The sequence below is a fragment of the Dipodomys merriami genome, unplaced genomic scaffold (genome assembly GCF_024711535.1).
Source record: "Dipodomys merriami isolate MVZ:Mamm:240054 unplaced genomic scaffold, mDipMer1.0.p SCAF_4, whole genome shotgun sequence".
NCBI lineage: Eukaryota > Metazoa > Chordata > Mammalia > Rodentia > Heteromyidae > Dipodomys > Dipodomys merriami.
The window spans coordinates 62,322,721-62,350,440 of record NW_027205603.1 but is presented as its reverse complement, the minus strand read 5'-3'; the positions used below and the strand labels follow the sequence as shown (position 1 = coordinate 62,350,440).

The 27,720-nt window shown below is 39.9% G+C and overlaps 1 protein-coding gene across 1 annotated transcript in view; it reads right to left on the bottom strand.

Moving 5' to 3' along the window:
- The window catches only part of Cpq (carboxypeptidase Q), a 425,857-nt gene that overhangs the window by 151,516 nt on the left and 246,621 nt on the right, over window positions 1-27,720 (bottom strand). Inside the window, exon 5 of the mRNA XM_069991811.1 lies at window positions 19,987-20,098. Coding sequence (XP_069847912.1) covers window positions 19,987-20,098 — 112 coding nt within the window. The remainder of the gene's footprint in view (window positions 1-19,986; window positions 20,099-27,720) is intronic.

The window sequence follows — 27,720 nt, the reverse complement described above, 5'->3', positions numbered from 1 at the left end:
GGGGAATGAAAAAAAAACTATTTCTGATACAAAATTTAAGGACAGATAAATGTTAAAATCGCCATACAACTGAACTAGTAAATAGTTGCTCATATCCAACAACAACAAAAACCCTTGAATCCTTTGGATGTAGATCAACTAAACTCACACATTTTTCCATCTAAAAACCAACCCTACATAGCTGCTGACAGACAGTGTGGAAAGAAATATCACTTCAAAGATGATCATAGCAATTCACAGTGACAGGACAACTCTGTCATGGGAATTCACTTCAAGCCATTAAGTTTCTTTTTATAGCACTTGCAGAATTATGAAAAATTTGACACTGTGACCACAACTAATCTCCCACTTGGAAAAAATTATTAAGTAAGGTCTGTCTTCCATAAGAGGAAATAAGTTACTTTAAACATGAGCATATCGAAGTAGCTCACCTGGCGATTGCATAGGTTAAAAGTTTTCTGAGTAAGACTGAAAGAGGATATCCTTAGGGGAAGAACCCAAAGATGTAACTCCTCTGAACATTTAGAATACTATTTATCAGAATGCATTCCAGGAAATGGAGATATGTTTTTAATTTACATTTTATTGTAAAGGTGATGTACAGAGGGGTTACAGTTACGTAAGTCAAGTAATGAGTACATTTCTTTTTGAAAAGTGTTACCTCCTCCCTCATTTTCTCCCACTTTTTCCCCTCCTGACTCCTCTCCTACCAAGTCGTAAAGTTCATTTCCAACTTAGTGTCTAGTGAATACGATTGTTGAATTGGTTCACCTTTTGTCCCACGATTTCTGTGACTTTCTTTCTCTTCCCCAAATCAAAATAAAGTTATATACAAGACAAAGGATACAGATATTAAAAAACCATGACATCAGGGAATAAATCAAAGGGGGGAAAAAGAAAGAAAAAAGAAATAACTTCAAACAGTACAATAAAAAAGTACCTCATTTCCCTTTCTTGGAGTTCATTTTGACAAGCATCATTTTATATGGTCATATGCACATAGCTAGTGAGCTATTGTGGTCCTCTCTTAATATCCCAGACACTTTCTAGTTATCATAAATGAGGGAAAACATGCAGTTTATATTTCTTTGGATCTGGTTTACATCATTTAATATGATTTTTGTTTTTGCTTTTTTTTGTTTTTGACTTTCTTGAGAGGGTTTCAGGGGAGTGCAGAAATGGAGGGAGGAAAAGCATTCAAATGCAGTTCATGGTAGTCAGTATACACTGTGGAAAAATGAACTATGCAACTTGTGGGCAGGGATGGGGGGGTGAAGCTGGGGGAAAGTGAAGGAAAGGATGGCATTGTCCAAAAAGAATTGCACAACACCTTAATAAATAACAACAACAAACTTATATTTTAAAAAAGTTCTCTGAGTATTTATGTAATGAATAGAATGGAGCTAAGGCCAGCGGACGAGCACCCGCCTGTCACATATAAAGCCCTGGTGTTACACGCCAGTGTCACAAGAGAAAGAAAGGAAGAGAGGGAACTAAAGATGGGAGAAAGGGAGGGAGAGAAGGAGGAGAATAGGAAGGAAGGGAGAGAAAGAGGGAGAGAGAAAGAAAGAACAAACAAAGAAGGAAGAAAGGAAGGAAAGAAGGAAGGAAGGTTGAGCCAAGGAGAAAACACTAATGATTAAATGAAAGCCAATTGCTATCTGACTTCTTGCTGTGCACCCACAGGTCTCCTTCTCTGCACGGTGCTTTCCTGGGCCAGACTCCAGTTCTATATTGGTTGTGTCTCATTACCCATTTTTTGCTCTCCTTTCTTACCCTTCAATTATAGTTGCCCTTCCTTACCATTTATTTGTATTTGTAAGAATCAAGAGCCATCATGGACTGGCAGCTTCACTACCAAAGTGAGCCTTCCCTCTGGTCCTTCCATTTCCTTTTCAAAACACTAGAGTGTGACCAGCTCTGCCAGACTTAACAATCTTGATTTCTACCTTATGCCAGATATGGCCATGCAGATTAAAAATGCTGAAGGAGCTTGAATGCAGCAATGGAGATGAACACATATCAAGTGGAAGGAGGAGCAATACTTAAGTGTGGGAGACGTGCTGCAACACAAGGCGCCCTTGCCAGGTGCCCTCGCGCCAGTCTCCCACATGACGCTTCCCTGCACCAGCCTCTCCAGGTGCTGCGTTGACCAGTCATGAACAAGTCCACTCTCCATTCCATTCTCTCTGTCCACGTTCCCCATTTAATTCAATGCACTGACCCTAAGTATATTCAAGGACATGCCTCACCTTCACTTAATGTCCTGTTTATGATGGACAAACACAGTACATAAGAGTTTATGAGGTGAGTAAAAGGCTAGAAATGTGACTGACTCAAAAGCATGGATCACAGAACTACAGAAAACAGCAGCAACAACAAGAAAAAATGACAGTCCTCTTAATGACTTCCTGCTTACCTATCTGCTGTCTCCCCAGTTACTCCAGTGATTCATATGCTGACCACTGTCATCAGAATGGCTGTTGGGACCAGCCATGAATGTCCAAGAAGCTCGGACTTGAAAAACCAGTATTTGTTTCTTTCAATGCTGGACTTTCGGGGTTGTGAGAAACAGAGTAGCAGAAATCTGCCTAAATAGTTCTCAAGGAAAGGAAGTACAGAATTGTCTAAGGCATGATTGAAGAAGAACAGAGAAAAGTCATACTGAAAAAAATTTTAAATGAGGGCTGGTTACATAAAGTGTAATTACCAAAGCTTGGCAGAAATCAGAGAAGCCATGAAATAACATATTTGCTTTCATGAGCTAGGACTTTCTCTAATCTAATATGAAAATTGGGGTCATTTGTCCAGGGTAGCAGCAGAATGATTTTGTGTTTGTTGTGATACTCTTTGTATGAGTCCAAATAGCATCATCTAAAAGCTAATCAACACCCACACTTAGATCACTTAGGAATGGAGTCTACAACCTCTATGGGTGCTGCAACCTGGGTCTAGAAGGGAGAAAGAGGATGCTGTCAAGCTGGTGCTGGATGAGCCAGTGTAGCTCAACCTTAAGAGGAAGGAGCTTGGTAAGAATTATTTTTCTCTGTGTGTTCTTGTCAGTACCTTTAAGCCAGTGTTTCCAAGCTTAGGATAATGAAAGGGGCTTTGTGAGCCAGTTTCAAATATTCTAAAACAAAACATACAAAAACTACACGTTTGTGGGTGATACAATTTTCTGTGCAAACCAAAGTTCTTGCTCTTATTTGGAAGAATAGCAAAATGATCCAGTAACATTGGTCGCCTCATGATTCAAATTACGACTGCTATAAAATTTTGTGATGAACAAAATTTGGAAATAAACATCATTAGTTAACAAATTCATATATTGTTTTCCTTTTTATTACTTTAAGTATTGGTACAAGGGGATTTCAATTCAACAAATAAGTCTGTAAGTACAACGCATCTGTGTCAATGTCAACCCTTCCATTGTTGTCCCTCATCGTTCTCAATCCTTTCCCTTTCCCTTTTAAAGAGGAAAATCTTCTTACATGCATACTAGAAAGCTAAAAACCACAAGGAAGACTTGATGACAAACTTGGGGGTCAATAACCTTTGCCATCCATGCCTCGCTCTCCTTCGATGTCACACAGAGGTCACTGCCCTGATTTCCTACTTCCCTTCTCCAGATGTCATGCATCAGGGTGAACCCAAGGTGTTTGTTTCCTTAGAAAGGAAGTAGGAGGATTTCTGGCCAATCAAGCATGCAGAAGGTATCCGTCTGTCACAAAAACGTGTAAATATTTAGAGTGACTTTTTAAAACTGTTAATTGTGCAATGCATAGCACAACTTAGAAAAATGGAAGAAAGAACGAAGGGAAAGAAAGGGAAAGAGGAAAACAATAAAAGAGAAAGAGACAGAACTCCCTAGATACAAGAGACAATGAAGGAATTCAGGTTAGAGCAGAAAGTAAAAGCTTGTGCTACAAGAATCCATTGGGGCTTGAATACCCAACAGTGGGAAAGTAAGGGGAAACTAGTCTCCCTGAAACCTAGAGAGATTGAGCCAAAGCAAATATGTAAATCCTCATTTTACTCTTAGGGAACAAAAGACCCAATGAGATCAGACCACGAAGAAAAGCTATAACCCAAGAGTTACTGTAACAATCAACCATACAAAAGGTTGATAGAAGCCACTCAGTGGTGCTCGTCAGGGCCAAGAGGAGGGAAGAACAGAGAGCTGGTGTTTAATGAGTGCACATTTGAAAGAGGAAAAATTTCTGGAGATAGATGGTAGTGATGGTGCCCCACCACGGTGGATGTACTTCATGCTGTTGAATGACACTCTTTCTAAAGATTGCAGAAGGGAAAGTGGAGGGAGGTAGAATGGAGAAACCTAATAACCACATCTCAGCTGGGTGATCATGAAAATAGTATGAACCTTGATAGGAGCTGATAAAACTGGCACTCTCCCTCCATGGTTTCTGTATCTGAATATCTAACCACAGTGTGATCCTGAGCCCAACAGTGGGCAGATCACAGTTAAGCGGTATCTACAAAATGCTGCCCAGTGGCCTTCAAAATGTCGGTCAACAAAAACTAGAAGTCTAAGAAACCTCAGGAGGAGCCAAGGAAGACATGAATACTAGATGTAGTGTGAAACCTGGATGAGGAACAGAGCAAATGCTTTAGGTGAAAGATAAGGACTCTGAATAAGTCATGGACTATTAATAATGTACTAATATATGTATATTAATTGTAACAAATGTACCATATTGTTGCAACATGTTAGTGGGGAAAATTGTGTGTGTGTGTGTGTAGTTTAGGGGATTTTGAACTTTCTGTTTTTTCAATAAATCTAAAAACTTTTTGAGTAGTAAAAATCTTTTTAGAAAAATTCAATAAAAATGTTGAATAGAATAAAAAACCCACATGAAGGGAAATATCATGAGCTAACATAATGAATCTGAGAAAAATCACCATAGCAGCTGCATAGAGAGATGATGAGATTGAAAACTCACAGTGAGATTGAGGGACCTGAGAGTCAGGAGGAGATGGTATCCTGTGAGGCTTTTCCACTTGGGAAGACACACGAGGGAGAATGACAGCTTATGACATTAGTGATCCTGTGTACCTCTTGAAAAAGGAGCTCTTTATCTCAAACTGGAGAAGCAAAAAGAATCAGAGCAGGAAAAAGTAAAAACTAAAGTGTTTCCATATAAATTCTTGTGATAATTGATGCAGTCAGATTTGTGTGCACATGTGTGTGTGCACGCACACACATGCATCCATGTGTGCACATCTGTGCATGCTAGTAGTGAGTCTTGAACTCAGGGCTTTGTGCTTTTGCTTGGTTCTCTTACTCATGGCTGTCCCTCTACCTTGTGAGTCAAGTTTTTTTTATGGTAAATTAAAGATAAGAGTTTCTTAGATTTATCCATATGAATTGGCTTCAAACCTCAATTCTTAGATAGCTACTGGAGTAGCTAGGATTATAGGCATGAGCCACAAGCACTGAGATCTACAATTCAATGTGTGTGTGTGAGTGTGTGTGTGTGTGTGTGTGTGTGTGTGTGTGTGTGTGCGCGCGCGCACGCACCTGTGCGCGCATGTGCACACACCTGCTGGTGCCATGGCTTGAATTGCCATGGCTTGAACTCAAGGACCTGGATGCTGTCCCTGAGGTTTTTTTGGCTTAAGGCTAGCATTCTACCACTTGAGCCACAGCTCCATTTCAAGATTTTTGTTGGTTAATTGGACATAAGAGTCTCACTAACATTCCTGCCCACACCAGCTTTGAACTAATATCCTCAAATCTCAGCCTTCTGAGTAGCTAGGATTACTGGTATGAGCCACTGACACCTGGAATAATAGTTAATAAAAGTGACAGTAAACCTGTTGGTTTGAACTGAATTGAACTGAATCTGAATCTGAATTGAATGTTCACCAATTAATTGTCAAAATTCAGAGTAGTTATATGGATCAAGAACTAAATTAGTGTAATCTCCAAATAATCCTCATTTAATTATCCAAATAAACCTATAATTTACTGTCACAGTCCACTCATGAGGAAACTGAGGCATAGGACAATGAAACATCCTGCAAGGAAACAGCTAATGAAATTAACTAATAATAACCCATTTATGGAGGGTTTTAGCATAGACCAAGTACACGTGACATTAAATTTATTAGGGAAAAGGACACATTGAAACGATATGTGGTTTCTATAATACTCAATGAAGACAAATGTTTGTGACACATTCTTTCCTTACTTTTTATCTTTTCTTTTTTCAGACAGGGTCTCACTACATGCCCAGGCTTTCCTTGAACTTGCGATTCTCCTGCATCTGTTTCCCAAGTTCTAGGATTTTAGGCATTCAACAGCCTTTCCAGATTCACATAGTACATAGAGAGAAAATGTATAAATTTAAAAACAGTTGAAAGAAAATGGAGGAACTAAATTCCAATTAATCCAATATAAAGCAAAAGTGAAATAAAACATGGAGAAGAGGGGAAACAAAAATAGCAACGTTAATGCAAAAGCATTAGAAAATTACTTTAAAATAGTTGCAGTAAAGATAAACAGAACAAACTTTCCTATTGATTGATTTTTGTCTGATTAAATACCTTAAAACATAACTCTATGTTCTTTACAACTAAATCATAATGACCTAGATAGACTGAAAGTAAAGGAACAGCAAAAAAGAGTAACTTAAAGAAAGCTGGCCCTGAGATATTAGTGTAAGATAAAACAGACTTGCAAGAAAAATTAGTATGAAGCACAAAGGTGATGTCTAGGCTCAAATGTATAATAAAACAACACCTCAAACTGTATAAAGGTAAGTTGTAAAAACTCATGAAGAAATTCATAAAACTGCAATCTTAGTGGAATATTTTAACATATTGTTCTCAAAATCTGACAGATCAGTAGATTGAAATGGAAAACTATCAATGATACAGAAAATTTAACTAATGAACCTGTGTGTGTGTGTGTGTGTGTGTGTGTGTGTGTGTGTGTGTGTGTGTAGGATTAACAGAAAAAATAGGCTACATAATCTTTCAAGTCAAATGATACAGTTTTTAAAAACAGATCTGGCAAAATTAACTCTCGACAAATACCAAAGAATTGCTATTTTATAGACCATATTATAAGCAGTTTTGATTGTAATGCTCTAAGTCGAAAACAATTCTGAAATTTGGAAACTTAAAAGAAAACTGTAATAAGTAGAAGCAAAAAAGAAATCTTGAATATCCCAACATATTTAGAGTGAAGGTTCATTCAATGCAAAACTTGTACAACGTTAGCAAACATGGCCTCAAATGTATATCTAGGAAGACTGAAAATTAATGGAATAAACATTTGCCTGAGGAAGATCAGGAGTGAAGCAGAATAAATTTGACTACAGAAAAAGAAATAATACTATTCATGTAAATTCAAAAGCACAAAGCAGTATAAGATACTGGGTATCATGTACATACTTAGAAAAAAATGCTAAAATAATCTCAGACCAATGATTAAATCTGGGTAGGGAAAAAGGGATTAAGTAGGGGAGATGTATAAAGCAGATTTCAACTATAGCTATCATTTTTCTTTTACACTAATGATAATAAAAACTCCCCAAGTTGTTAACATTTATGAAATCCAGATGGATATGTCTGTATTTATTATTCTGTGTGATTTTTAAATATTTGGAACATTTCTTAGCTTAAAAAAAAGACAGGAAAAAGCATAAAGCTACTTTAAGAAAAACTAAGAGATTTTCTACTTTTGCAAGTTGGAAGAAGCAGCCCAAGGCTCTTCATAATCATGCCTTCTAGATGAACGAGAATCTCATAGCTAGCATAAAATGTAAATAAAGAATGCTAACTTGTGTCATTGCCTTATCCTAAAGTGGGTGAGGCTGCCGACTCCCATCTTCACATCAGTCTGGAAAGATCTGGATGAGAAAAAATGTTTGACCCAACTTCATCTAAGTTGTAAAATGCAGAATTCACTACTATTATTAATCCTTTTTTTTTTTTAAATCCCAAATGTTAAACATCAGCCATTAGTACCATGACACTGTTGTAATGCAATGCTGCAGGACATAGGTAAGCTTTCCTTAACTCTTGGATCCCTATCCAGTCCACTGACTGGTCATGTAAGTTGCAGTGTTGTCAATATTCTAGGCCATGGCTGTGTTTTCCATCTTTGCAGATCTGGCAGGCACATATTTTAACCTGTTTGGTCCTACAAGTATGTTGTTCTCTATTTTATTGATGAAAAGCTGAGATTTCATGACCTGCAAGAAGTAATGATATACACCATAGAAGAAAATTGGGGTTGGGGGGAGGTTGAAAAAGATGATGAGAAGTAACAGATACATAGGAGATAGGTGTTTAATTAGTTCTTCCTTCTCTTGAGAGTTTAGTTCATGTTTGTTGATAATAAAAATGACAACATAGGACATGGAATTCTCTTGGAAGATAATTGGAGTTTTTAATCAAAAACCTCTGCTTTATAAGTTTAAACAAATATTTATAGCCACAACACATATCAAGTTTTCAGCAAGGTAGTCAGTTAAAAAAGTTCCTCTACCAAACTATTTTGACCAAAAATGACATTTAAATGACTTCACCTAAATTTATTCAATTATAAAAGATGAACTCACACATTCTTTTTTTCAGAAAAAGAGTAATTCCAGTTTTAAGCACCTTATAAAATATTTCTTTCTTCTAATGTGTTGCTTGAAGCAAGTGAATACTGGATGGCTAGCTCGACCTATGGGCTACAGTGGTGAACACAGAAATACAGCCTTTGAAATACTTCTGAGTTATATTTTCCAATGCATATTAATCAAAGCAATAACTCAGAATAGTTTCAATTGCATTTTAAATACATGCTTTTCAAAAGATGCCATTGTTATAGAAAAGGGATTATCATACAAGCATTAGTAGTCATCATCCTTAGTTGTCGATAGATGATGATCTTCTGAGGGCCATGTTCTGTGGCTCATAGCTATAATCTCAGCTATTGGAGAGATGGAAATTGGGATGCTTTTAATTTTACAGTGGTCACACCAGGTAAAAAGTTAGCAAGAACCCCCTCTTAACAAACAAGCTAGTCATAATGAAGGCATACTTGTAATTCCAGGGGGAGGTAAGAGGATCATGGTCCAGGCTTGTCCAGGTAAAAAATATACCTTACCTGAAAAATAGATATAGCAATATAGGGCCAGGACATGGATCCAATTTTAGTTCACCTGCCTAGCAAGCTGGAGGCCATGAGTCCAAAACTCTAATGCAACCAAGAACAACAAAGATCTTTTGAGAATACCTTGAAGTTGTAGAGGTTTGACTGTCTTACAAACCATGACTACTAGAGAAAGTAGTCACTGGGTAGATTGTAAACTGCAAACATTGGGTTGATTCCTCATTTTCTCCATCTTGATTATTTGGCATATATCAATTTTACTTGGTAGTAAATTACGGGGCCCCAAATCCCTGTTTTCTTTACTATTCTTTTCTTCAAGTATTTTACAAATCTTTTAATAATAGTGTTACTTAGGTTAAGAACATTGGCAGAGAGTAGAGGAGATGGGAAAAGACCATAGTCTCTCCATCTCTGGGCAGTGGAATGTTATTTTAATTTACTGTAACACTTACAAAGCATCCATTAAATGTCCCAGCAATGAGGAGACAATCAGCTTTCATATTAGCTTTATAGATGACCATAGGCAGTGCCTAAACTGATGTGAGAGCATCTCTGTTATGGGGACAGCCTGAACAAGCTAAACTGGGCAATGGGGTACAGATAGATAACGACTGGAGAGCTGAGTCCAGCCTGAGCGGGTCCTCTGCTGGACCACCTGAATCTGTTGTTTCGGTCACTATTCTCATCTAAAAGCACTGATTACTATTACTATTGCTGATTGCTTTGTGGGGACCAAATGTTATCTCAATCATTTCAAATCACACTATCAACTTTTGAAGATGAGTTGTTGTTTTTGTACAGAGGGAAAAAAAAACTGAACTGGAAATGGTTGATTTGTCCATGATGAGACAATTACAAATCACCCTAGAAGGATTCGAACCCAAGGTCTAAGATAAAGTATGTGCTGCCTCTCATTTACCTCCTGATTTTGAGTTGTTTATGGGAAGAAGGGTTTAAGAGGCTGAAAGACAAAGAGACCGGAGTCCCTCATATGTTCTGAGACACTGGTGTAAGATCAGCACACGGGCATAGCATAGGTTCATGGCAGGTGATGATGAGGGCATTAGTGAGATTACAAGTAAGTGTACTAAGAATGTTTCACATCTTTCAGCACATTCTTTCGCCCTTTGTTCCCATGGCAAACCCAACACTGTTTCCAGTGCTTGCTTGAGAATGCTCATGAATAGGATAAGAGAAATCCTGTGTTCCAAGGTCCTTTTTTAAAATCCATAAAGTTTGGATAAGAGTACATTTTCCTATGTCATTCTAGATCTGTTTTTAGGCCAGTTTACTGGAACAGAATTCATTGGAATCTGGGTAAACCACAGATTTTGCGAAATGAGGAATTAGCATGAGGCAGAGAAGTGTGTAGGCAGAGAACAGAGCATCCTGGAAACCCCATCACTTCCTCTTTGAATCTTTAGCAGAGAGTGGTAGAAACTGACTCGTCTGCCACATAGCAAATAAAATATGCTTAGTAACACCAAAGCTGTGGGTTTCCAGGCTCAGTGGAGCTGAGATGTCCCTGCTCTCCTGGGTCTCCATTGCATTTAATCACATTATTTTTGGACGTAAAGAAGAGCATCTATCTGATCCCTTTATTTTAGAAAGAGGTTCTGTCACCAAATGTCAGGCTTCAAATCTCCACTGACCCCAAACTTGAGCTTTGTTTCTGGCACCCATCAAAAGCTGACCCTCACTTTCCTGTGACTCATTGCCTCTTAGTTTACCTTTATACTTTCCTCAGGCTATGGGCTTTTAGAAGTTTGGCTATGTGCTTTCTTCCCCTACTTGCCATCTTTCTAAGGTTTAGCTCAAATGGCTCTATCCCCATGTGAAGCTATTGGTACCAGATCATGAGCTCTTGACAAAACGCGTCTTTGCCTTCCATGAGTGGATGCTCAATTCTGACTGAAACAGGAGACTTCCTTGTGGTCTATCGCCCAACACTAGGATGATATCCTTTGAGTGAGGTAGCTAGCTTTGCCAGGCTTCCCCATCCTGGACTTGGATAGGATGCTTTCTTGTGTGGGGGAAAAATCTACTGATTTTTTTTTTTTTAATTTCTCTCTAGGGCCTCTCTTCTCCAAGAGAGATGATACTAGTTTCTTGGGCTTCCACTTCCTTTACCACTCCATTTTTTGACTTTCATAGGCATCTGGTCTGATCAAAGTATATATGGCAGGAAGGTAGATATATATGGAAAGAGGAGACCCATGTGATACTTCCTGTCCTAGCTTTCATCTACCAGCCCTCCACATTCCATCCGACAAGAAGGACCTGGTCACGATGCCCTTGCATGCCACTAGGCTTGGATGGGTCTGCTGTTCTAACCAGTGGACATAATAATAACAGAAATACTCATGGGCCTGCTGTTCTGAAATGACTGTGGAAGCTCCTGTGCCACATCCAAAATGAAAAAGCAAACCACATTGTAAGACATTCATTTTTAACAAATCTTACTTTATCCCAGGGACATATTTTACAGATCAATCTACACACAATTTGCCTCTTTTTGTGCATATGCCAGCAGAAATATCTATGTTAGCTGAATAGAAGAATGTAAGATATAAAGAATGCCAAGTGTGGAGCTACAAATATATCTGAATCTCAGGAAAATTTCTTAGCAATTCCCATCTGGAAAAAAAGGGTATTAGAAAAACCAGACACTAACCTCCCACTAGAGAAAGTAGAATATTTGAATAAAAATAATCATCTTCCAAAGTGTACGAGGAGGCAGAGGAGGTATGGCTCAAGTGGAAGAATGCCAACCTTGGGCGAAAAACCCCAAGTGACAGCAGAGGGCCCTGTGTTCAAGTCCCAGTACTGGTGACATAAAGTACACAATGAGTCACAAATGCCCCATTGATTAGAAATCTACTTTTAGCAGTGACCAACCAACAAAAGGGCAGAACAAATTCTTAAAGTTTCTAATTTTTCAAGCACTTCAACTACCTCAATAAGCAAAATTATAGACAAGACCAAAGTGTATTCGACACGCTAAAATTCATATGAATAAAAATATAATGTAATGTCAGGATTTTTAAAACTTAAAAACAAGTTTAACTTTTATAACAAGTTGATTTTCTGGAGAGCTTCAGGTAAATGATTTCTTCTCTACAAGTCAGCACCAGGGACCAGCGATTGTAACATGGTAACTTTTCCAGCCAGCAGTTTCCCTTTCTATGCTTTACAGAGTAATTATGGAGGGGAATAAAAACAAACAAACAAACAAACAAAACTATCCAAAATGGGAGTGAGGAGAGCTTGTGGAATGTTTTGAGATAAGAATTCCTTCTAGAAAAGAAAACAACTGCCAAATTCAGACATAGCAGAGAGAGGCCTTAGCATATTTCAAATACTTCCAATTATACTACATTCCTTTGAAATGGAGAGTTGTTGGGTAGAATTTACACTTGGGTAAATACAAATGTTCTTCAAGGAGAAGAGCAAGAATAATCTTTGCCATACCAGTTTGGGAAGCATTGTGTAGTTCTAGCTTGTCAATATTCTGGCAACTGTAAACTCCCAAAGTGGGGCAAACATTTAGAATGAAAACACAGCTAAGTCCTGGCACTCAGCTTCCTGAGGTCTCGGCAGGTAAGCATTGTTTTTTGGTTCACAAAACACTTCAGAGCAGCAGCGGGTCACAAGGTACACAGTACCCACAGAACATTCTCTTAACACACGTTGTTGAGGATTACAAAAATCACCCTGACAGTTTCCGAAGCTTATCTAATCGTTGGATACTTTGCCATTCTCTATACAATGTCTCTAGAGAGCTTCCCAGTGAGGGTTCCCAGAAACAGACTGCCAATGCTGCGTTACTAAAAAAGGACTATTAAGTCTCTAAGAGGACTGTTGTGTGGCCAGACTCCTGAGTTACGTTTTCACACCATAGCTGTGTGACATTGGGAAGGGTACTTAGCTTTTCTCTAATTTGTTTTTTTCTCTTCTGTAAAAGGTATAACAAGTGCTACTCACTGCTTGGGTTTATTGTTGGGAAGGAAAAAAGGCGTGTCCTTACCCCAAGGCTTACAATGTCACTATTCATTAGACTCTAGCTGTTAGTGCTTTATACCCAGAAGGAGATGACTCTCCAAATGAGATCTCCTTCTGGGGTCTGGGCTTGCCCCAGGGTGAAACCCAGTTGGTTTCAGGGTTTTAGCCATTGCTTGCTCTCCCCCGAAGATTCCATTTGAAGGAACGCTATGTATTCCCTTCTGTCAGTCACTCCACATTGGATTTCCTGGGGCCTTTCCAGGACAGACTTGACCAAAGCCTGGGAGACAACCAAGAGAAGACAGACCATACATTGGAAATGGCTGCATGAAACACTACCTACACTGGAGCCAGTGTGTCAACTCCTTGCCGTCCATTTAGCTGTGTTCACCAAGAAGGCCTGGTGACTCCTGCATGACTTTTCCCACTTCCTACATCTGTGTTGTACTCCTGTGAACAGACTGCTTATGGTGATTACAATCTCAAGAATAATTTCTTTTTCTTTCCTTTGAGAGATAGAAGGGGGGGGGCTCTGTCTTGATTACTAAGATGAGAACATGAACCATGGGCCAGGCATGGCAGTGAGGCATACCTTTCATCTCAGCTACATGAGAGTAATAGATAAAAAAATCATTGGCCAAAGCTGGCTTTGAGGGAAAAAAATAAGATCGTATCTGAAAAACTAAAGCAATAAGGTGGTGGTGGCTCATACTTGTTATCCTAGCTATTCAAGATCATGGTTTGAATCCAGCTTGGGCAGGAAAGTCTCTGAAACTTTTATCTCCAGTTAACCACTTAAAAAGTTGGTGGAGCTATTTGTTAGGAAATGGAAAAACTTGGAAAAAATTATATTAAGTGAAGTAAGCCAGGCCCAAAGAAACATAGGTCCTATGGTTTCCCTTATTTGCAATATCTAGTATATGTGTGAATCAAGCGGAAAAGGTCAGATAATGTGATGTTAAGAGAATGAACCCTTAGATATGTATTTGAATGTTTTTTTCTTTCATGCATGTGTTTCTAACGCATTTATAAGATTACTTCCTTGTTGCTTTGTATGTCCCTCCCCCACAGTATAACCCCTGCTTTCACTATATTTGATGTCAGTATAATTTGTGGAGGAGATGGGGAAAAACCAGTTGTTTAAGGATACAGGTGGACCTGTTGCAACAATGAGAAGTACAAGTTGTCATGTCCAAAACGAGCTTTACAACATCGGTGCGGGGGTGGGGGGGTGGGGGGGAGAGGAAGGATTGGGATTGGGTTTGGGATTGGGATAGGGAGGGGGGAGGCTGGGAAGGGATGTGAAGGGTAAACAAAGGAGGAGGCAGCAATGCTTGGTAAGAAATGTATGCATTATCCTGCCCATGTAATTGTAACCCCTCTGTACAGTATGTTCACAAATAAAATAAAATTAAATTAAAAAAAAAAAGTTGGTGGAGCTGTGGCTCAAGTGATAGTGTTAGCCTTGAGAAAAACACAAAAATCTCCAAAACTCAGGGACAATGCCCAGACCCTGAGTTCAAGCTCCAGGACACACACACACACACACACACACACACACACACACACACACACACACACACAGAGAGAGATACACACACACACACACACACACACACACACACCACATACACACAAAAACAAAAAGAGCCGTATACATGGTTTAAGTGGTAGAGCACCTGTCTAAACAAGCATGAGGAACTGACATCAAACTACCATGCCACCAAAATAAATATGTGGAGTAAATATGCCTATTACACAAAAATACATTCTGCATATATCCTTAGACTAGACTATTACTGTTAATATTTTTTCCTTATTTGTAATATATGCAGAAGTATAAAAGAAACTCTATGCTCTGCTGGAAATTCTTAATTCTGTTCTTAGTGCTTCAGCTATTTATCTCCATACAAGGAAGCTTAATCATCACTGTGGTGAGCTGTCCTGATACCATCCTGCCATGATAGCTTTCCACTCAACAAGTGCCCGAAGAAATTCATCCATTCTATGGTCAAAAGCATGCAATTATATTAGCAAATGTCTCTCCCTCTTCAAAGGCCATGTCTCCTTCCTGTTTTCCACAAGACATCTTATAATAGATATGCCATCACCAAGGAATACCTTACTGAGTGAACAAGTTAAGAAAAAGACGAGAAAATATTTTTCTCAGCCAAAGACCTTCAACCTCTTTTCTAATCATGATTAAGATGTTGACAGTCAAATTTCTCTCCAACAACCTTTCTTATAAAGCCCACATTACAACTGTTCATTCTAATTTAATTTCTTTAGGCTTAAAAACTCAAAGTTCTAACTTTACAGAAAATTATAAAGTTGGGAGAAGTTTGGAATGGAGTATAGTTTGTTTTTCAAGTGCCAAATGAACATTTTGAAGTGTAGCACTTTTGGCCAAGGACTTTGTCCACTGACACCAGAACATTCCAGGAAATGACATGTCAAATAAACAGTTTCACATCTAGTAAACCACAACACACACACACACACACACACACACACACACACACACACACACACACACACACACTATTCAACAGCACTTCATGGCAAAGAGCCTTCTGTGCCAGTTACTCAGGGATGAATGATTATATTTACAAAGCACAAATATCTCATTAGATTAATTGAATATAATTTAAGTTGATGGCTCAGCAAGAGAGTGAATCTATGAGTTGTGAAAGAGTATGAAGGAGAAGATACCAGTAGAATAAATCTTGGAAAAGGATCTCCAAATATCTGGAAGTCCCGTGGTCCATCACTTCAAATTAGCCAGGCATGCGGGCCTGTGGCATGCATGCTGCCTGAGCCCCCTCCAAAGAAGAGTAGCCAAGACGAGTCTCATTTTTCTTGGAAAAAGATTTCCACATAGCTTTCATATCTTACCAATTAAACAGTTTGGGCCCAATGTAATTAAGTAATAAATGTAACTGCCGGCCCATTTCTCAAGCCCCTGTTTCTTTTTCGTGTGTTCAAGTGTTCACACTCTCATCCAGGTTTCTTTAAGCAGAGTTGGACTGCCACTTGTGTCCCACCTTCAACCCTGCCTTTTGTGTTGATTAATTGAAGACAGAATCTTGAAGACTTTTCTGCCAGGGCTGACTTTGAACTGTAATCCTGGAGGTTGCAGTCAGTCCTGAGTAGCTAGGATTACAGGTGTAAGTCACTGGCATTAGGCTCAAGCTTTTTTTCTTCCTGTTCTCTCTCTCTCTCTCTCTCTCTCTCTTTCCTTCTCTTTGTTAGGGTAGCTAGTAGGCTGGGGATAGATCAAACCTAGATCCTCATACTAATTATGTTTCCCCTCAGCCCTAAGGGGAAATCACTGATTTTCATCAATGCTCACAAAATAATTGGAAATCTAGAAATCCAAAATCAATTTTAAAATTCAAGAGTGAGACTCAGTAGGTGCACTCACAGAAAGTGAAGTGCAGAGTAGATCCTGGTACAATCAACAGAAACAGAACATAAAGGCAGAACATAGAGATAACAAGAAGAACTGAAGACTCAAGAAAATTTAGTATGCAAATGGGAAAAACTGGAAAGTCCTCTGGGTTTCCATCATGCAATAAGTAATAAAGAGAAAGACTATTTTAGGAAGTCAGCCTGAGATTCTTGTTATATAACTCACATGTTAACTTAGGAGGTAAAGTGTTCAACTAATGGGGAAGGCAGCAAAAATCTTCTTATATAAAATAGAATTGTTCCAGAATCATTCTCACTGAAATTTAAGTTACCATTTATTGAGAACTTGTTTGGTCAGGTTATAAATAGTCGGTTTAATTTTCAAAGCAATCCAATGAGACAGAAACTACCATGGTCCTCATTTCGTAGGTGAAAAAACAGGCTCTAAAAGTAATTTGCCCAAGCCAGGTGTCAGTGGCTCACGCCTGTAATCTTAGCTACTCAGGAGGCTGAGATCTGAGGATCATGGTCCAAAGCCAGCCTGGGCAGGAAAGTCCCATGAGACTCCTATCTTCAATAATCCATCAGAAAACAGGAAGTGGTGCTGTGGCTCAAGTGGTAGAGCACTCACCTTGAGCTGAAGAGCTGAGAGGCAGCGTCCAGGCCCAGAGTTCAAGCCCCACAACTGACAAAAAAAAATAATGTAATTTGCCCAAAGCCAAAGCCACACAACTAAAAAGTTTCAGAGCTGAAAGTTGAACCTAAAATCCTGTGTTTTTGTTTTGCTTTGTTTTATTTTATGTTTGTTTCGGTCCTGGGGCTTGAACTCAGAGCCTGAGAACTGTCACTGAGCTTTACCACCAAGGCATCCTTTCTACCACTTAAATCACAGCTGCACTTCTAGTTTTTCCATGATTAACTGGAGATAAGAGTCTCATGGAATTTCCTGTCCCGGCTGTCTTTGAACCATGATCCTCAGATCTCAGCCTTCTGAGTAGCTAGGATTACTGATGTGAGCCACTGGTTCCTGGCAGCTTTGTTTTAAAGTCTAACTGAGACGTACCATGCTGCAAATAATGCTTAGTCACAAGAGATGCAACTCTTTATTTCAGAGTTCTAATGATATGTGTACATAGGTTTTCAGAGGTTTTTCAGAGAGTTATGATTTAGATTGAAAGGACTGGTCACCAGCTATCAAAATGAGCTGAACTCCATGCGCTCTCAGAGCTGGAGACAAGGCACTCAATTCACCTTTGCCTGGTGCCTGACATTTATCCATGCCATGGCGCTGAACCCAATTAACAGTGATTTAGGGTCTAATGCTGAGTGTCAGAGTATGGCGATTCAAAGCCTTGGATAAGATACAATTTTTTTCAACCCAGTGCAAAAAATACTCTGAAAACTTACAGTTGAATAGAAATGAAGAAAATGAAGTCTAAATAGTTCAATGACTTGCCTAAGGCAAGAATCCAACTGAAATGGGTGCAGTTTCTCTTTTTATTCTACCTCTCCACTTCTAATCAAGCTGGTTGCACACAATAAAGTGAATAATTTTCCAGACAAAATATCTGTGCTCCATAAAGAGGAAATGTTTGTCTTCTGCCTTCTTTATTCTAAAACCTGCTTTGTTCTGGAAGGACTCAAGGGAAAAAAAGAAGAGATCACAAGGGAACATATTTTTTAGGGAAGGGGAAGAATAAGGAATGTTGCTTTTGGCTTTGATTTTTCTGGACAGTTCCACTCTTTAACCTTAAATAGTGCTTAAAGACATCAAATCTATGTCCATATGGATACCTATGCATGTAGGTATGTGTACATCTCCAACTCCAATCTGAGAGTTTGTATTTTGTTTTTAAGAAAGGGGTTTACTAACTTTGTCCAGCCAGCTTCAAACTCAAAATCCTTCTGCTTCTAGGTTCTGAGTAGCTGTAGTTACAGATGTGTACCATCTGTACAAATGTGTACACCGCTAAGAGCCTTAGGAACAGATGACGACTTTTACAAATCATTTGATAAAAAGCATAGTAGATGCTCAGAGAATTTTTTATGTTATGTATGATAATGATGAAAATGCAAGTATGGGCAATGTGATTTGGGATTTGTTTGTTTTCCTTGAAAATTTGAGCTTGTATTCAGGTAACCTTGCATTTTATTTATTTAATTTTTTACTAATTTGGTTTAGTGTTTCTGAAACTGGGGTATTTGCCCTCCAACCTCCTCTAGACATCTGGCAAAGTCTAGAGGCATTTTAGTTATCAAAACTTAAGGGGCAAGGCAGGTGCCACTGGAACCTAGCGTAGAGGCCAGGGATGCGGTGAAATAGTCTACTCTGCAGACCCCAAGACAGAGGATTATCTGATCCAAAATGTGAACAGGAACAAGGCTGAGAAACATTGGCCTAGTAAGAAGGTCAAAGGTATACAAGCACCTTTCCATTTCTCCATTTAAAACCCCAAGTAAGCTATAAATGCCAACAGTACACCAAAGACTTGCCCTAAACAAGACCCTATCAGCAATCTACTGTCAATAGACCCACACACAGAGGAACAGAAGTAAAACTAGTGGGAAAAGCATGAATTTAAACACTTGTGTATGTAAATACAAAATGGAATGGGCTGATGCCACATCTCAGCCTCTGTTGTGGTAGAGGCTACTCTGCTGACAAGATACTTCTAAACCACGCTGGTCTGACTCAGACATGGAACTGGCAATTTAGACTATTTCACCATTTCTAACCACACACAAAATCCACCTTTTCAACCAGCACACAAAGAGGAAATGTGCCTATGTTTATGTGTGGCCTATTTTCATTATTAGCCTCTCCTTTTGACGCCTGTCTATGTTACCCACATGTAAGTTTAGTGGAAGTTGCATTTTTTTCAGCTTGCATTTCAGGGCTCCAGGAGTCATCCTTCCTAAATTGCTCTCTGGTTGCTGTCATGGGATGATGGCTGCCTGTTTCCATTGTCCTGACAGCTTGATAATGTCTTAAGAGGAATAAGGAAAGGAAATTGGAGAACTGCTGATTTTTTCTTTTTGCTCTTGGTCATGATTTCCTTACATGGTTGCTAGCTGATGTCATCACATTGCTTTGGTTTTATTTGCTGGTTCATTTTTCCCAGTGGATAATAATACTATTGAATACTATTGTAGCAAACTTAAATACAATTTTCTTTCTTTAAGGCAATAAGTTTGTTCTTTTGGGTGAACCAACTCACAATATATCTATAATATCTATATATCTATATCTCTATAAAATGCACACTATATAACATAAAACTCACAATATATATAATATAATATACACCATACACACACATATCTCAGGAGGAGCTCTGAACACCTCACAGAAACTAATCTGCTATGGATTTTGTCTATTGAGCTAACTATGCCACTACTGAGATCCTCATACTTTGGTTAATGATTTTCTAAATATTTACCCAGGTCTTTAATAAGCGAGAGAGCTTCCCATGATATGAAGGATCCACCACCATCATCCAAGGCGCCCTGCCCAACGTCCCAGCTGTCCAGATGTCCACTGACCAGCACAATCTGCAATAAATATAAACAGAAAAAAACTAAGCAACAGTGACATCAAAGAAGGTCCATCCACAGGAACTTTAAACACAAAAATGAAACTCTGTGTGTGTGTGTGTGTGTGTGTGTGTGTGTGTGTGTGTGTGTGTGTGTGTGTGTGTGTGTGTGTGTGTGTGTGTGTGTGTGTGTGTGTGTGTGTGTGTGTGTGTGTGTGTGTGTGTGTGTGTGTGCCAGTACTGGAGCCTGAACTCAGAGCCTGGGCATTATCTCTTAGCTGTTTTTCCCCACTCAAGGCTGGCATACTACCACTTGAGCCACAGCTTCATTTCTGTGTTGGGTTCAAACCATGATCCTCAGATCTGAGTGGCTAGGATTACAGATGTGAGGCACATGTGCCCAGTCTGAATTTTCTATTTTTATTCCTTCGAAGCTAAGTGTCATTACTGGTGAAACACTTGGTGTAGTGACATTTCATGAAGAGTCAAAGGTCTTTCTAGTTAGTAATGAAAGTCCTCTACTTTACTTCCCTTTATTAATCCAATTTTGAGTATTAAATTGATAGCTCTATTGTGTCACCTAAAACCACAATGATATAAAAATGGAGCTCAAAGCTTTTCATCGTACCCTCAACTGTTTCTAATTCCAGGGAAAGCAAAAGCAGTATGTAGCCAATTGAACTCAAAGCTTGGTGCTGGTAGCTCATACCTATAATCCTAGCTAGTCAGAAGGTTGAGTTGTGAGGACTGAGAGTCAAAGTCATCCAGGCAGACAATTCCGTCTGACTCTTGTCTCCAAATAACTAGCAAAAAAGTACAAGTGAAGGTATGGCTCAAGTGATAAGAGTACTAGGCTTGAGCACACAAAGTTATGCAAGAGCAAGAGGCCCTGAGTTTAAGCCCCAGTACCAACACAGAAGAAGAGGAAAGGAAGAGAAAGGAGGAAAAGGAGGAGGAAGAGAAGAAGAAGAAGAATTAGATTTGTTAAAAGTTGGTAATATCGCTGGGCACTGGGGCTCACGCCTATAATCCTAGCTACTCAGGAGGCTGAGATCTGAGGATCACAGGCTCAAAGCCAGTCTGGGCAGAAAAGTCCGTGAGACTCTTATCTCCAATAAACCACCAGAAAACCAGAAGTGCCGCTGTGGCTAAAGTAGTAGAGCGCTTGTCTTGAGCTGAAGAGCGCAGGGACAGCGCTGAAGCCCAGAGTTCAAGCTCCACAACCAAAAATAAATAAATAAATAAAAAGTAAATAAATAAAAAATTGGTAATATCTGTTTCTCAAAAGACCCTATTAAGAGAGTATAAAAGTTATCCACACAAGGAGAGAAAAATCCTTACCATCTCATATCTAATTACAGAAAGAATTCCTATGGAACAATAGCACAACTAGAAAACTGATAGAAAAATGGGCAAACAATAGGTAATTCACACCAAAAGACATGCAAATTACTAACAATCCTTCAAAAGGGCAGTCTGCTAAACTAAACTCCATGCAGGGCAGGGAGCATGGAGCTTAGAATGAAGGGAATTAAACTCCATGCAGGGCACAGATGCCAAATGGCTAACATGAAAGACAAAAGATGTCAAATACCGGTGAGAAGCAGTAGCAAGTCAAACTTTTACCCCACTGGTTTGAGTGCCAGAACATCCCATTGCTCTGGAAAACCATCGTTATCTATAAATGTTACCATATACATGCCTGTGACCCAGCAATCCTCCTGCAAGCAATATGGCATATCTGCAGGAACACGTGTAAATGTGTATGTGTGTGTGTATGTTTGTGTGTGTCTGTGTACTTTAACCAAAGGAGATGTACTAGAATGTTTGTAACTGAATATTTATAATAGCCTTACCCTTCCCCAAAAGGAAACTTGTATCACCTGTAAAACGGAATAAAGAACATACTATATTCATGGATGAAAGCCCCCTCTGCAGTATGAATGAACAAAAAATGCACAATAAGTTCAGTTAAATCTCATAGATACAATGAAGACGGAAAGAAGCCAGGTACATAATAACATATGGTGTACGATTCCATTTACATAAGATATAAAACCAGCAAAGTCCCAAGTGTCTGTCTCTCTGTTGTCTCATGGTGGGTGATAATCAGACAGGTGAGCTTGGCTTGCAAAAGTTCATTTTAATGCACACTCAACCTCTGTGACCTTTCTCTGAGACGATCACACTTTGACAGACAGTTCAACAACAGATAGATGGTCTACTTATACCATGTAAGCAGCCCAAAGTCGAACCAATCTTCTTGGTGGTAAAATATACAAATTCCTTATTGGGAGAGCAGAGCTTGTGGCCTGAAGTATCAGGGTGACCCTGGGCCTTGCCCTGGTTCCCAGAGCAGCTGCAGTATCTCTTGTTGACTTATATGCAGACCCAGCCTAGAATGACTTCACCATAGTCAAAAACAAGGATGATGGCCCAGACTAACAAATGGCCATGTAATGAACCCAAATGGATTGTTTCTATGGGGGAGGAAATAAACAAAACAAAGAACAAAGCGGGAGAAGCCCATGTCGCAATCGCAGGATCTTCTGTTTGAGAATGTGGTGAAGTCCCCTGTGAGACCCAGTACTATTAGTCAGCATCCTATCACCTCAGAACCACTTTCCCAAGAAGGCCAAGTGGACTGAAGTGTCAAAAAATGTGCTTTTTCTCAGATGACACACAGAAATAACTAAGCCAAGACAGCTATTATTTTATCCTCCAGCCTTCACTCATGATCTTAGAGTTTATTTTATAATCATAATTCTCTAGGCATAATTCTCTAGGTTTTTCTTAAATACATCCATTCTCCAGATTGGAATCATATTATTACATACCTTAGTAGTGAAAGATGAGATGGGAAGATAGCTTGATAAGAAATTACGTAATATTCCAAAGGCTAAGGGTTTTGGAAAGCAATATAAATGAATAGTTGCATATCACTTAGATTTGTGAGCTTTCAAAAAGCATTCTTTAAATTGGAAAAAAAATTGGGGGTTACAAGCTAATACTTGTAATTTCTATATCTATTATTTTACATTAAGTTATATCTGGTGGGAAAAAAAGGTTAACTAATTCAACAGTGATACTCACTAAATACTATGTTGAAAATTAATTTCTCAACTTGGTGGGGAGGGGGTTGGGAAAGAAAAAATTGGGAGAAAGTGAGGGAAGAGGTGACACTGTTCAAAAAGAAATGTACTTAATACTTAACTTACACAACAGTAACCCCTCTGTACATCATCTTTACAATAAAAATTAATTTAAAAAAGTATTATCAAAAAAGGACTTGTAATTTAATAGCATTAAGAAGGAACTTGAATTTCTATAAACTTTTCTCCAGTGTATCCATATATCCTAATATAGAAAAAACTGAGAGAAAAATCTTCCATATATACTTAGAAAAAAAAGAGGAGTACAAATTTCATTCAAAATATCATCTCCATCTTTTCCTCCCCTCCTTTTCCCTCCCATCCCCCACTCCTCTCTTTTCTTCTCTTCTCCCCTCCTTCTTTCTCCCCTCCTCTCCCCTTCTCTGCTCTCCTTCCCTCTCCCCTCTTCCCTCTCCTCCATACCCCTCCCTTTCTTTCTACTCTCCTCCCCTCATCTAGTCTCTCCTCTCCTCTCCTCTCCTCTTTTCTTTCTCTTCTCCTTCTTCTTCCTCTTCTCCTTTTTCTTGCTCTTCCTCTTCCTCTCCTCCTCCTCTTTCTTCTTCTTCTTCTTCTTCTTCTTCTTCTTCTTCTTCTTCTTCTTCTTCTTCTTCTTCTTCTTCTTCTTCTTCTTCTTCTTCTTCTTCTTCTTCTTCTTCTTCTTCTTCTTCTTCTTTCTTCTTCTTCTTCTTCTTCTTCTTCTTCTTCTTCTTCTTCTTCTTCTTCTTCTTCTTCTTCTTCTTCTTCTTCTTCTTCTTCTTCTTCTTCTTCTTCTTCTTCTTCTTCTTCTTGTTCTTCTTCTTCTTCTTCTTCTTCTTGTTCTTCTTCTTCTTCTTTCTTCTTCTCTTCTTCTTCTTCTTCTTCTTCTTCTTCTTCTTCTTCTTCTTCTTCTTCTTCTTCTTCTTCTTCTTCTTCTTCTTCTTCTTCTTCTTCTTTCTTCTTCTTCTTCTTCCTCCTCTCTGTCTCTGTCTCTGTCTCTCTGTTTCTCTCTGTGTCTGTCTCTCTCTGTCTCTCTGTGTCTGTCTCTCTCTGTCTCTCTCTGTCTCTGTGCCTATACTGGGGCTTGAACTCAGAATGTGCCTCTGGCATTCATTGCTACCAATGGCACTCCACCATTTGAGCCATGCCTCTAGGTCTGGCTTTTTGCTGGTTAATTGGAGATGTAAGTCAGATTTGTCTGCCCCAGCTGACTTCAAACTGACACTCTCAGATCTCAGTCTCCTACGTAGCTGAGATTATAGCCATGTTCCTCGTTCCTCTGACACCTGCCTCTTGTGCTATTTTCATGCAGGCAGATACTCTATTTTGATCATATTCGTCCTCACTCACTCACTCTGTTAGACCTCCCCCTTAACAGAGCCTGTTTGTCTTTCTTGGCATTTTTTAAAGTATGTATGAATTGTACCAAGGAGTTTCACTGTGGTATTTCAGAGGTGAATATATGATATTTTGATCAGAGTTAACCCCCTCTAATTGCTATTTAAGTTAGAATCTTTTGGGTTATCCAGCCTTTTCTCACTGTTAGGGTGGGGACAGCATCATCCTATAGCAGCCTACATTTTAAGAAGACACTGACTGATTTTTTTTTATCTTAGATGACTCAGTGAATTGGCCTGCTTTCCATTCTCCACTCTTTCTCCCCACTAGCAATTGTTTGTGCACTTAAGCTGAATCCTCGGATTCCTTCCCAGCTTCTCACCACAGTTTGGATGTTTCCTGCTCAGGCCCCATGTTACTCCTGGCTCTGCAGCTTCCAGCATTGCTGTATCATGCTCCACCCTGCCTGGCTCTGCTCCTCTCATCCAGTGCACTGGCCAGCCTTCAGACATGTTGCCTTGTGGCCACTTGCAGCTCCCACATGAATTTCCATGTGTCTTCTAATGCTCCGGCTGCAGATTTGGCATGGCTCACTTTCTGTTTGTGTGCAGGTCTTTATTCAAATATCATTTCCATAGGGAGAAACCTTCCTGACATTTTAACCTAAAGTAGCTTTATTCTCTCCACTCTCTGCTGTTATTCCTCTGTAATCTTTCTTTGCCTTGCTTTTAACAACTCCCCTCCTCCTCCTCCTCCTCCTCCCTCCTCCTCCTCCTCCTCCTCCTCCTCCTCCTCCTCCTCCTCCCCTTCCTCCTCCTCCTCCTCCTCCTCCTCCTCCTCCTCCTCCTCCTCCTCTTCCTCCTCCTCCTCCTCCTCCTCCTCCACTATTCTTCTGATATAGGATATAACTCAGGCCAACCTCAAACTCACTCTCTATCACCTAGGTTAACATCAGATTTATGATCTTCCTGCCTCAGCCTTCTTCCTGAGTGCTGGAATTGCAGGCATGAGCCACTGTGCCCACTGTTATTTTGCTCTATAGAATGTAAAACTACCCTTAGGTTGTATTTGTTTATTTGTTTTCCATCTTCCCTATTAGAATGAAAGTGTCTAAAGGCTCTTTTTGTTTTTTTTCTGTATTTCTATCACATGGTAAGAACTTAGTAAAATAGTTGAATGAAATCAGAGATGAAAAGCGAAATGGAACCTTTTCTCTGGCGACTTGTATCAGCTTGCACTGCCTCTGTTCTCCCTTTGTTGTTTCTTTTTTCATACTTCATTTTTTCATCACATTCTTGTCCATGTTTTAATCAGATAAATCCATTTGGATTCAGTGTTTGGGCATGCACCAATAACATAGAGGTCAGGGCTGGTCCTGCCCCCCTGATTCTGTCCATCTCCTCCCACAGACCCACACCTAGCATCAGATAATTCTGTGGTGCTAGTCTAATTCTTCATCCCAGCCGTCTTGTGTCAGTCATTTCTGTCCTGGTGCCAGGCTCCCCTTCCCCCCGCCAGCCCCTGACTCTCCAGGCCTGCATCTCTGACAAGTCTGGGTTCAGCATTCCCCCTGACAGAGCCCCTATTTTGGTACTAGAGTTTCCCATTCTCTCTTCCTAACTTCCTCCTTCTCTTGCTGCTCTTTTGAGCAATTTGTACTCTTTACAGCATTTGGAAGAGATGGCAAAGGAGGTAAGAGGAAGAGAGGAGAATGAAACCTGCAAAGGGGAAGGAAGGTAAGGCAGAGTGATAGAGGGGTGTTTGATGGGCACACAATGCATGCATGCATGAGAAATATCACAGTGCTAGTCTTTCATACAATTAATATGTGCTAAAAATAAATAAAAGCCCTTTGGCTATCCAACATAATAATTCAACCAGAGGAACTGAAGTCTGGTAGACAATCCCTTCCAAGGACAGGTGAGACATGGGGACCATCTAGCCTTTGGCGATGAGGAAGAGGTGAAAAGCAGAAGGACGCAACTGAGATGCTAACACATCCTTGAAGGCAAATGTGAGCGAGAACAAGAGTTTAGAATCTTTGCAAACCCCCATATAGGGAACCATTGGTACTGATTTTCTAGATCTCTTCCACAGCACCCCTTCACCACCACCCCCTCGCCCCCCTCCACCTCCCCCCCGCTGCTACACACACACACTAGGGGTTCCAAAGAAAGACTGGGAGCAGGGAGAAACCCCAACAGAGCTTGCCTCCGGGGTGCCAGGGTGTGAATGATGGCAGGATGCTGCAGGGAAGCGGGCCGAAAATCTGGCTCTGGGACACTTCTCCTACATGAAAGCAGGGATGTCTGCCTGGGGGAGTCAGGAAACTGAACCATATGCCAGTCCTAGGACCAGTCAGTAGCTGTTGGCAGAGGGGCAGGAATTGCACTCCTACCCCACACTGTCACCAGGTGGCACAGCTGTGGCTGGGGGGCGGGGCGGGGCTCACCTCGACTACTCCACTGCCCTGGGGTGGACCAAAAAGAGAGCATGACCACAAGGAGACAAAGAGAATTGCGGAGAAAGCACACCTCTGGGCTCAGGTACCCAGGGCCTGGCTAACACAGGACATCAGAACCATGACACTGAGGATCCTTATGCTTGCTGAGCCCTAGGCGGAGAGAATCAGTCTATAGCCAGGAAAGGATACTCACATAAAGAGGTACCTTCTGCAGTGCAGATATCCAGAGCTGCTGAAGGCTGAGGGTGAGGCCATACCACTGGGACAGCTACTCCAGCAGCCCAAACCCCAAACTAAAACAGCGGATAGCCATTCTGAGTACTGAAGATAAGAAGAGAAACAAAATCCAAAGCTATTGAGTTCAGCTCACAAAAGGCAGTCTAGTGCACGGACATACACAGCTTTCACAGCTTCTATTGTTCCTTTAGTACAATGTCTAGGACCCAGTAAAAAAAATGATGGGATACAAAATAAGCAAAACATAAAAAGGTCCACTGTCATAGAATATAGTATCACCCAGCTGCTCAAACTGTTAGGCAAGGACATTTAAAAAGCATGATTAATGTGCATCTAATGAAAAGATGGAGAATTTTATTAACTATATATCAGAATCTGCTAACTGTAAGAAAAATCAACAGCAGTGCTAGAAGCAAAAATGCATTGCAGTTATTTATAGGAGCTTGGTAATTAAAGGTGCCTATCGAGAATTAA